General features: G+C 54.6%; 1 protein-coding gene across 1 annotated transcript; it reads left to right on the forward strand.

The window, feature by feature from the left end:
- Positions 1-751: 751 nt before the first annotated feature.
- LOC127464675 (gastrula zinc finger protein XlCGF52.1-like) lies at positions 752-8,224 on the forward strand. The gene is made up of 3 exons (XM_051775144.1): positions 752-784; positions 5,495-5,573; positions 5,755-8,224. Exons 1-3 carry the CDS (start codon positions 764-766, stop codon positions 6,843-6,845), a joined length of 1,191 nt encoding a protein of 396 aa, XP_051631104.1. The 5' UTR covers positions 752-763; the 3' UTR covers positions 6,846-8,224.
- The last annotated feature ends 3,008 nt before the right edge of the window (positions 8,225-11,232 follow it).

Raw genomic sequence — 11,232 nt, forward strand, 5'->3', positions numbered from 1 at the left:
GGGGGTGGTCTGGCAGGTCCAATGGTCCCATGGGGGTCTTTGGGCACAGGGGGGTTGGCAAAGGGGGGTGGCCCCACTGAGCTCCCAACTTACTGTGGGGTGCTGGGGGCTGCTGGATCCAATCTCAGCCTTGGGTTATGCCAACAGCTTCAATTTAGAGGAATTACAGATGTGACTGAAGCACTTTTGTCCCCCAGGTTTTAATGATGGCAAACCAGATCTACTGATAGAAATGAATTATTTAGGGTTACAAATGATCAGACAAAGGATCTTCATCAGAATTATTTACTGCACAATAGAAACACTAAAACTACCAGCAGTACAGGATAAGATAGGACAGTGCTCTAACCTACAGCAATTGTTGAAGAAATTCTACTAAAGTTGGCACAAAAGCAATAATTCTTAATTAGAGATGGATGGAACTTCCCCAGACCAACACTGGTGGGGAAATCTCTGCTCTCAGCCTCCAGGAGTGACCTTGGGGGGTCCCCAGCCAAGGCAGGGATTTCCACACAGCCCCCTAGGAAGGGTTCTGTTGGCAGAAGCTGCCCCTGTGAAAGGGGACTGGCCCTTTCTGGTAGAAACCTCAGTCCGCTCAAACGCAAAGAGCCGCTCCGAGCCCCGCAAAGACTGCAACTCCCATGGTGCCCCGCGCGGCGCGGCGGGTGGGCGGGCGGAGGGCGGGGCCGCGCGCTGATTGGCTGCGGCGAGGGTCAGGAAAGGCGTTGCGCGCGCAGAGCGCCGTGTTGGCTGCCGGGAAGCGATGGCGGCGGCGAGGCCTGCGGTTGCTGTGAGAGCTGGCGGGGCCTGCGGGAGAGCGGGGCTCTGGGGATCCCCTCGAGGGCTGCGGGGAGCGCGGCTGTGGGTGGAAAGGCTGGAGGGCTCGGGAGGGTTTAGCCGAGGGGTTCGGGCGTTCCCGAGGGTCAGAGCGCGGGGCCTGGAAGCCGCGGATGAGGGGGGGAGGCTGTGCCACCGCCTTGGCTGCACTGCGCAGGCGCGCGAGCCGAGTACTTATGAGGGAACTGCAGCTCCCATGAGGCCCCGCGCGGTCCGCCATTACCCGTCCTGTCACAGCGCCCCTGCCGGCCCGGCGGACCGACCCCAGGGAAAGGGGATCCTTATCAACCCCCCGGACCCCAGAGACCCCCAACACTCAGCACACAGAGACCCCACAGGGAGGGGGGCCCGAGGGTTCCCTAAAGCCCAGCAGTGGGGTTCAGGGGACCTCCCAGCCCCCAGGGAAGGGGTCCTGGGGGTGCCCACCACAAAGTCTGGGGGGGAGATGTACCATATCCGGGTCAGGGGATCCCAGTGCCCCCAGTATAGCCCAGTGACCTCCCAGTGACCCTCAGTATGGCCCAGTAACCCCCTCAGTGACTACCCAGTGTGTCCCAGTGACCTCCCACTGCCCAGTGATCCTCCAGTGAGAACCCAGTAACCCCCAGTATGGCCCAGTAACCTCCCAGTGTCCCCCCATGTGTCCTGGTAATCCCCCAGTAACTCCCCAGTCCCTCCCAGTGCCCCCGGTTCCCCCCAGTGTGTCCCAGTATCCCCCAGTAATCCCCAGTGCCCTGCAAAGCCCCCCAACTGTCCCCAGCATGTCCCCAGATGCCCTTGGCCTTTCTGTGAGCATGAGGGAAAGGGGGCATTTTGGTGTCAGAGGGTCCAGGGGGGCTCCTGGGGTGAGATGGAGGGTTGGGGACATCAGGGATGGGGTTTGGGGACAGTGGAATTGGGGGCGTCAAGGGGGAAATTAGGGCCATGGGGAGGCCCTGGGGACATGGGAGACACCAGGGGGGTCTCAGGGTGTCAAGGGGGGAACTGGGACACCAAGAGGGTCTTGGGAACACCAGGGGGGTTCTTAGGACTCAGCTGCTCATGGTGGAGCTCATCCTCTTCCCCCTCGGGCCCCTTTAACCCCCCACAAATGTCACTTAACCCCCATTTTCCCTTTAATCCCCTCCCCCCACAGATCCTTTTGATCCCCCAAACCCCTTTTAACTCCCCTAAATGCACCCAAAATCCTCCTAATCCCCATCCAATCCTTCGAAGACCCCCCCCCTGAATCTCCCCCAGCCCCCCCCTCAAATCCCTTCCAACCCCCCCCAAAGAGGAATCACCTGGCACCCTGGGACAGGAACACAGTGGGCTGTACTGGGAGGGCACTGGGGGGCTCAGGTGTCCCACGGCAACGTGGCCCAGCTCCAGGAGAGATCTGGGGAGCAGTGAGGAGGTACTGGTCTGTACTGGTCTGTACTGGTCTGTCTGGTCTGTCTGGTCTGTCGTGGTTTGTACCCCCAATCCCCAAAGCTCCTCCCCAGCTCCCCCAGGACCCTCCTGGACCCCAAAGCCCCTCAGGCCCCCCCAGGCCCCCTGACTTGGTCCTGCTGCCCCTTGAGCATCTGCAGCTCCTGCAGAACCAGGCAGGGGAGACCTCCTGACTCTCTGCAAGTCCCTTCCAGGAGGGTGTAGCCAGGTGGGGGTCGGTCTCTTTTCCCAGGAAGCAGCAGCAGGACAAGAGGGCTGGGTCTTGAGCTGTGCCAGGGGAGGTTTAGGTTGGATATTAGGAAGGAATTCTTTCCCGAGAGAGTAATCAGGCCTTGGAATGGGCTGCCCAGGGAGGGGGTGGAGTCCCTGTCCCTGGAGGTGTTGAAGGTGAGAGTGGATGTGGCATCAGTGCCATGGTCTGGGAAGCACACCGGGGTTGGATCCAGGGTTGGACTTGATGATCTTGGAGGTCTTTTCCAACTTGGCTGATTCTGTAATTCCCATTCCCGTGGCAGCACATGCTTGAGGCTCTATCCATATATATCTACATATATATGTATATGTATATATATATCTGTCCACGTATATCTACAAGGTTAGTCTGTAAATGTGCGGTGTTAGAAAAGTAGGATAAGTTCTGGGACGGTTCTAGAAGCAGAAAGAAGCTCACAGCCCAGTCCAAGCAGGCAGCCCTCAGCTTGCACATCATGTCCCCTCCCTGCAGGTTCCTGTCCTTGAGCCCAGGCCCTGAGGTGAGGCTGAGAAGTGGCCTGGAGGTGAGCCCAGAGCTGTCCCTGAGGTGAGGCTGAGAATAAGTGCAAGGCAGAGGTGCTGCTGAGGAAGGAGAGCCCCGTGGTGGGGAAGAGACACAGCTGTGAGTGCCCAGCCCCAAGCAGGTGCTGTGTCCATCCCCTGTGTGCCAGGTGAGCTGGGGCTTTGCTGCAGAGCTGCGGGCGCTGATTTGAGCGGCTCCAGGTGCTGAGATGGTGGGCACCCAGGAACACAAACTGTGCCTGGCCACGGAGCCTGCAAGGAGGAGCAGAGACAGCCCTGGCAGTGTGGGGGGCCAGGTTGTCCCTGTGCCTTCCCCTGCAGGCCCTGCCTGTCCCTGCTGGGCCCCTGTCCATCCCCATCAGGTCCCTGCCCGTGCCCCCTGGGCTGAGCTCCCCCCAGGAACTGCCTTGGAGCTGAAGCTGCTGCCATCCCCCCCCTGCAGCTGCTCCCACAGCCAAGGGAGCAGCAAAGGCAGGGCCAGGAGCAGAGGCAGCAGCAGGGGAGCCCTGGGGGGACCGGGAAGGGAGGGACCCCCAGCCCGTGTGCCCCACACTGAGCTGGCAGAGAGAGAGCCAAGGGACAGGGATGTGGGCAGGGCCACGGGTGAGGGACAGGCAGGGCCATTGCAGGGCCACGGTGAGGGCACAGCCTGTGGCAGCAGAGCTGCCCAGGGCCGGGGGCAGCCAAGAATGTTGGTACCAGCCACTGGGGGGGCTGAGCAGAGCACGAGGCCTCTTGCAGACCCTTGGAGCACCCTCCCACTTGCCAGCCCCACCCTGGTGGGGTGACACTGTCCCCTCCCTACAGGACACTGCCCCCCAAATCTTCATAGGGGCCTTTTGTGTCTATTCCTGGTTGCTGAGTCCTGCTGGGGACCTGAGGGAGCCTCTGCAATCCCATCCATGGGGCACAGTCTCCTCTCCAGAACTTGACTCACTGCAGGCTTTGCAGGGAAGTCTGTGCTGGCAGCCTGAGTGTGTCCCGACCCCCTGCGCTCCCCCCAGGATATTTGGGACGAGTTCCCCCTTCCTGAGCACCCGTGGGATGGGGGTGTGATTGTTCTCCTGCTGTTGCTGTTGCTGCTCCACCCCTGTCCCTGCCCTTTCTACCACTGTGAGCGGAGTGGCCACGATGGGAAAGGGGCGAGAGAAGTGAAAAGATTGGGTGGGACCCTCAAATGGAACGTGAGGGGCAGTGGGTCACCCCCAAAGGGAGCTGGGGGGAGCCGGGGCTTGGGGGGCTGATGGGAAAGGGGTGGGAGAAGGGGGCTAAAGGGAGGGGGGACAGCAGGAGTGGGGTCACCGTGGCAGTCCCTCCGTGTCCCCGTGCCTTGATCCCTGGAGAGCGGGGGAGGCTGGAGAGAGGGGGGAGCTGCGAGAGCCCCAAGAGCCTGGAGAGGGGGGAGCTCGGGCCCCCTGTGCCGAGCCAGCAGTCGGGGCCGTGTTGTTGGTGCCAGATTTCCATCAGGCTGAACCCAGAGCCCGCCCACGTGTCAGGGGGCCCGATCCACTCCTGGCTCTTGTTGCCCTGGGGCAGCCTCTGGTGTCCCCCCGCCTGTGGGGCTGTTTGGTTGCCTTGGGCACAGCCGGCCCTTGTGCAGGGCTGTGCCCTTGGGGGCTCTTGAGGGTGGGCAGGAGGTGTTTTTTGGGGGTGCCAGGGTGGGTTGGGGGCAGAGCCCCGGCGGTGGGTGGGGGGATGCGGGTCCCCCCCCGTGGTGGGGGTTGGTGTTGCTGGGTCAGGCCCCACCGGCTCCATTGTCAGCCCGGTGCCGGTGGGGGGGACACAGCGGGTTTGGGGCCCCTCCAGGAGTGCCAGGGTGGGTGTGGAGCCCGGGAGCTGCCGAGTGTGGAGGGCGGAGCGGGGAGATGGCGGAGCTGGGGCATCCCCGGCAGCCTGGAGGGGGGAGCACGGAGAGGGAGGAGCCCCGGGACCCCCGGGAACCTAAAATGGAGGGTGTGGAGAAAGGGAAGCCTGGACAGTGGGGACCCTTGGGATCTCTGGGACAACAGAGTGGAGAACCTGGAGAGGGGGAATGTCTGGGAACGCGGCACCCAAAGGCGAGAGTCAGAGAAGAAGGGACCCTTGGGACCCCCAACACTCCCAGCATCCCTAAGTGGGACCCCCAGCATCCCAGACAGGGGAGACCCTCCAACCCCAGAGGGGAGAGACCAGAGAGGGGGAACTTCTGGGAGAGATTTTTTGAGCTAATCTTCATATTTTGGAGTATTTTTTAGCTGAATCTCAAATTTTTGCAGTTTGGAAGGACAGGGGTCTTCTTGCTGTTTCTGAGGGATTTTTTTTTCCTGAATCTCAGGGGTTTGGATTTTTCTGGGCTGAATCTTGGTGTTGGAGGTTTTTATGGACACAGGGTGCCCAGTGAGTTCTAGAGGTGGACTTGGGCAGGAGGAACCCCCAAACCAACGTGCTCAGCCCTTGTTTTCCCCTCCATCAGGATTTCTCCTTCCCAAAGCTTGGGCGGATGGAGGAGGAGGCTGCGAGGAAGAGGAAGATGCTGCAGCCCCCCCAGGCAGGTGAGGAGGAAGTCAGTGCCCCTTTGTCCCAGTCTTGTGCTGCCTCTGGCAGCCGAGCATCGCCCCCGGCTGCAGGACAACCCCGCTGCCATCCTGCCAGGGTGGAGTTGGGGGATGTCCTTGGCCTTCCCTCTGGGCTGGAGGCAAATCCCCTCCCTGTCCTTCTTCCTTCCTGCCCCAGGCCCCGAGCTGAGGATGGAGAGCACAGAGGACAAATCCCCCCAGCAGAACCTGGTGGGAGAGGCTGTTTTGAACAGCTCCACGGCGCAGGAAGGCAGCGGGGAGGAAAAGGGCCGGAGATCCCCCCGCAGGAGGGGCTCCAAAGCCAACCTGGGGTGCTCTGAGGAGGAAAGACCCAGCCTGTGCCGGGAAGGAGGCCAGAGCTTGAGCCAGAGCTCCGACCTGGTGGTCCCTGAACAGCCTCCCAGCAGGGAGAAGCCCTTCAGGTGCTTGGAATGTGGGAAGAGCTTCAGACAGAGCTCCCACCTCCTCACCCACCAGCACATCCACACTGGGGAACGGCCCTACACGTGTGGGGAATGTGGGAAGAGCTTCAGGAACAGCTCCAACCTCCTCACCCACCAGCGTATCCACACCGGGGAACGGCCCTACACGTGTGGGGAATGTGGTAGGAGCTTCAGCCAGAGCTCCAAGCTCCGCATCCACCAGTGCCTCCACACTGGGGAACGGCCCTATCCTTGTGAGGAATGTGGGAAGAGCTTCAGTGACAGCTCCACCCTGCTCCGACACCAGCACATCCACACTGGGGAACGGCCCTACGTGTGTGGGGAATGTGGGAAGAGCTTCACCGACAGCTCCACCCTGATCCGACACCAGCACATCCACACTGGAGAACGGCCGTACTCGTGTAGGGAATGTGGAAAGAGCTTCAGCCGAAGCTCCGACCTCCTCACCCACCAGCGCATCCACACCGGGGAGCGGCCCTACACGTGTGGGGAATGTGGGAAGAGCTTCAGCCGGAGCTCCAACCTCCTCCCCCACCAGCGCATCCACACCGGGGAACGGCCCTACACGTGCTTGGAATGTGGGAAGAGGTTTAGAACCAGCTCAGATCTCCTTATGCACCAGCGGACGCACACGGATGAGAGGCCCTTCCGCTGCACCGACTGCGGGAAGGGCTTCAAGCACAACTCTCACCTCGTCACCCACCGGCGCATCCACACCGGGGAGAGACCCTACAAGTGTGGGGAGTGTGGGAAGAGCTTCACTGACAGGTCTGACTTCAACAAACACCAACGGACCCACCGGTAAGGGAGGCCCTGCGAGTGCCCTGACTGCGGGAAGAGCTTCAGCCGCTGCTTCCACCCTGAATGAACCCCCTGATGGGGAGGCAACCCCTGGAGTCCAGTGACTGTCAGTCCATCCCTTTCGACCAGAAAGGGATAGTCCCCTTTCACAGGGACAGCTTCTGCCAACAGAACCCTTCCTGGGGGATGTGTGGAGATTCCTGCCTTGGCTGCGGACACCCCCAAGGTCAGTCCTGGAGGTTGAGAGCAGAGATCTCCCCACGAACATTGGTCTGGGGGAGCTGCATCCATCTCTCATTAAGAATTATTGCTTTTGTGTCAGCTTTGGTAGAACGGCTTCAACAATTGCTTTAGTGTAGAGCACTGTCCTGTCTTATCCTGTGTGGGAAAAAGACTGAACTGTAGGCAGCTTAAGCCTTGAATTTGAGCAGTTACAGCTGTGAGGTTGTAAAGGAATGTAAACATTCACCCCTGGAGGCAGTGAAGGGAGAAGGCCCCCTTCCCTTCGCCACTAATATGAGACTTTTTGGCCATGTGGGTCGGGCGGTGTCATGGTCTGAGAGCCTCAAAAATCTAATTCCCTAGTCCTAAGCCCCCTCCCACATCTCAACCTAATGTGGGATGATTTTTTTCCAGACAAAACACAAGACTCAGAATGGGGGAAAGGGAATATATATTACAGTGACTGTACAAATAAATAAATATTATAATACATTATACGCACGATCTCAACTATCTCTACCATGACATAAGTAGTTACAATGGATCAGATCTCTTCTCCCCTCCAAATAAAAGTCCAGGAGGGAAGAAGGACAGATCCCTTCTACTCTCTGAGCAGCAGTATCTTCTAAGGCAGCAGGTTCTCTGTGCCTTCCATGCAGCAGCTGGAGCTGGATCTCTGCCAGCACACACGAGGGAGGCCTCCAAGCCCCTCTCGGCCCCTCGACGCAGGCAAAGGGGTCTTCCGTGGGCTACGTTCACCCCAGACAAAGGTCGTTCCACCACGGTCATACCACGAAGCACGGGGGGTCTTCGTGACGGTCTGGTATCTCCAGGGGACTCAAGCCCCTTGCAGAACTTCTGTGCCCTGCCTCAAGATGGCTGTGAGCTTCTTTGCATCTCGCAGCAGGGGAGGGCCCCAAGGTCAACCTCCTTCACACCATCCTGGCTGAGCTCTCGGGACAGCCGAGCTTCTTAGCTCCTTTACTCCATTTAGGACTTCTAATCAGTAAGAGTCCACCCCCTCCATTTTGGAGGGATCTCAAAGAAAGTTTAGGGGAGTTTTGCAGTTCTTACCCCCAAGCTCTGTCTCTCTGCTGCTAGCTCTCTTTCTCGGCTCTCCTTCCAGGAGTTCTCTCTCTTGCTGCACGCTTGTTTTGAACTCAGAGTGTTGTTAATGGTACCGTAATAACTTATCTGTTAAGCTGGGTTTTTTTCTTGGACCCTTCAGTGACAGCGTGTGCCACTTGGCTGTTTCTCCCCCCCCTTCCCTGGAGGCAGGGTTGGGGGGTGAGCTGGTAGCAGCTGCGGCAGCTCTCGGCTGTTTCTCGTGTCCAAACACATTCCTCTGTCTGCAGCCGCCTCTCCTTTTCACACTTTCTTCCTTAATAATGTTTACTTGTTCTCTTACAAGGCCACAGCTGTGTTTGCTCGAGGTCAAAGCAGCAGCCCTGCTGCACGGCAGAAGGGGAGAACTTTGATGCAAGGGAAGAGAGAGAAGAGGGGAGGTGAATGAACGAATGTTCTGCGGAGTGGACGCACAGCAGTGGAACTGTTAGACCTATTTAATAATTTAAGTATCTGTAACTTTAGTTTTGATAACTTTAAAAAAAGGAAATTCTTTATATAGTGCGTTTTGTGCTTTAGGCCAACAAACACCAAATCCTAAGTGCATGTGTACAATTAGAAGCCTTCACACGCATGCTGCAGTTGGGATTTAAAGAAAAAAAAAAGTAAAAAATAATATTAATAAAAAGAGAAAAGGAGAAAGAGAACAAAACAAAATCCTTAATTTGATCCCAGGTGTGGGGGATGTATGCTTTGTATTGAAAGACCTGAGATGCATTCCATTTCTGCCGATGCAGAAGCTGTCTGTTAAAAATCCTGGAAGGAAACCAGTGAATACTGAGCAGCACAAGGCCTGCCCAAATGTCACACAGAAGAAAATATCCTAGAGATAATTCATTGTGTCTACTAACTGGTATAATAACTCAGTCAGGATGTACATCTGTCACTCGTATGCCTTTGTGGCTGCCCCTAATATTGTGATTACTGTGACTAACAATGCCTTTTTAATATCACTTCAGGTGATCCTTATTCGTTTAGTTGTATCACAAATCAAAATGTATCCATTCTCAATCTGTCACTGGTGGTTCTCATGAGCAGTGGAGCCAAACTGTGGCTCCCAGTGAGCTTGGCTGGGGCTGGGAGGATGATGCAGGACAGTAAATTAGGGAAACTATTCTAATTGCTTTTCTCATCTTTGCATTAATCAAGACAGCAACCATGGCCGTGCATTAGCCTATTTTAACTTATTCTTTCTGTATATATTGTTTGTATTGCTGGTAAGCAAGAATCAGAACTGGAATCAAAACTTACATTTGGCTCTGGTAAAGAAGGTCATAATATAATTGACTTTGTATTATAAAGGTGGCTGAAATTTGAAAACGAACTCAAAATTCTAAATCAAGTGACTTTTGAAGATGTCCTACTGGCTTTAGAGATATCTTCAGCGAACTTACTTCATAGTATCCAAACTAGAAAGACTTTAAAAGAGTGGACAGCTAGTATAATTTGAATAATACTGTCAAAATACCAGACAATGCTAGGATTATTAATTATTATATCTCTGTTGCCTTTCTTGAAAATGGGTATTTTTTTGTTGCACTGATTGTTTTGCAGGGCTTATATTTGTATATATTTTGTCCCAGTAGTTTTACAGCAGGTGGCAAGAATTGTTTGGAATATCCCTCTCTCCTCTCTGACTGCTGCAGCATCTGAAAGAGACCTTTTGGTTTAGGAGTCCACACAAGATTCTGTGTGACAATGCCTGAGGTGCTGAGCCTCACAGAAGAAGAGCCCTGTGTTAGAAAGCAAGAAAGTAACGAGTTGGCAAGACTGCAAATGAAGGGCTGATGTTTTTTGGACCTCTCCCTCATCCCCCCATGAGCCCTGGCTTGCATCATGCCTGCAATCTTTGTGCTAGACTGGTGACATTATAGCATGATGGTTTTTTCAAGTTGTTTAAATGCTTTGTCTAGCTTGTGCCTTGCTTTAGTGAATACCCTAGTTAAGTGAATTTTGATCATGTCCTGGATGCTTTCCTTCATGCTCTTATGTTATACTTAAATATGGAGCATTTTCTATCATGTTAATGGAAGCCACACGAACGTAAGAAATAAGTCTTCCAGTTGGCTTGCTTCTGCTCTGTATGTGTCCAGTGAATGCTCTTGGGTTCTTCATAACACACAGGCTCTGAGCATTTAACACCAGCAGTGACAGTGATGCCCCAAAAGGCACAATGGAACTGTTTAGAGACAGAATTTAGCCTTTAAACAGCAGGGTATTTATTTAGGCAACGTTGGAGAGCAAACCAGGTCACCCTGGACAAACTTGCTCTGCCTTCTCAGTGAAAAGACATGATTATATACAGTTTCTACGAGGGATTACAACATTTTCACATACATATTCATATAATTACATCATCTAGTTATAATATTCATAATAGGCAAAGTCTGGGGTAATCTTTTTGGGGTGATGTTTGGTGGTCGTTCCTGTTTCTTCAGCCTCACTCTTCTTCCTCGGCCGAACTCTTCAACTTTCTTGATTTTCTCTGACTCCATAGTGAATTTTGCAAGACTTTGGACTCGAGCCCCTATTTCACCTCTTATCTATTCGTGTTCTTACTCTGTCTTTATTTATGTAGGTGTGTGAGCATTCTTTTGGTGTACAGTACCATCTAATCCCTAAGCCCTGGTTTCTGTCTCTAGCTAAGCATTACATTCTAGCTAAGCATTACATTCTAGCTAAGCATTACATTCTAGCTAAGCATTACATTCTAGCTAAGCATTACATTCTAGCTAAGCATTACATTCTAGCTAAGCATTACATTCTAACTAAGCATTACATTCTTCTGAGCAGGAGGGTCCCCGGATCAGTATTCAGAGTTGACTCTTTAGGCCCTTGCTCCGTTTCAACAGCGCCTGGTGCCTGGTTATAGTGCACTACCTGCTTTGTCCTACACGATTCTCTGCAGCCTTTTATTGGTAACTGGCAGGCAACCACTTCATACTATAAAAGCTGAATTCCTCTCATACAGCCCAATTGCAAAAATTCTAAAATTTGAAGTTCTTTTATAAGAATTGTTTAGTAGTCTAAATGAATGACATCTG

This window comes from Manacus candei, unplaced genomic scaffold, assembly GCF_025592945.1.
Source record: "Manacus candei isolate 608988 ecotype Guabito, Panama unplaced genomic scaffold, ASM2559294v1 h1tg000256l, whole genome shotgun sequence".
Taxonomy (NCBI): Eukaryota; Metazoa; Chordata; class Aves; order Passeriformes; family Pipridae; genus Manacus; species Manacus candei.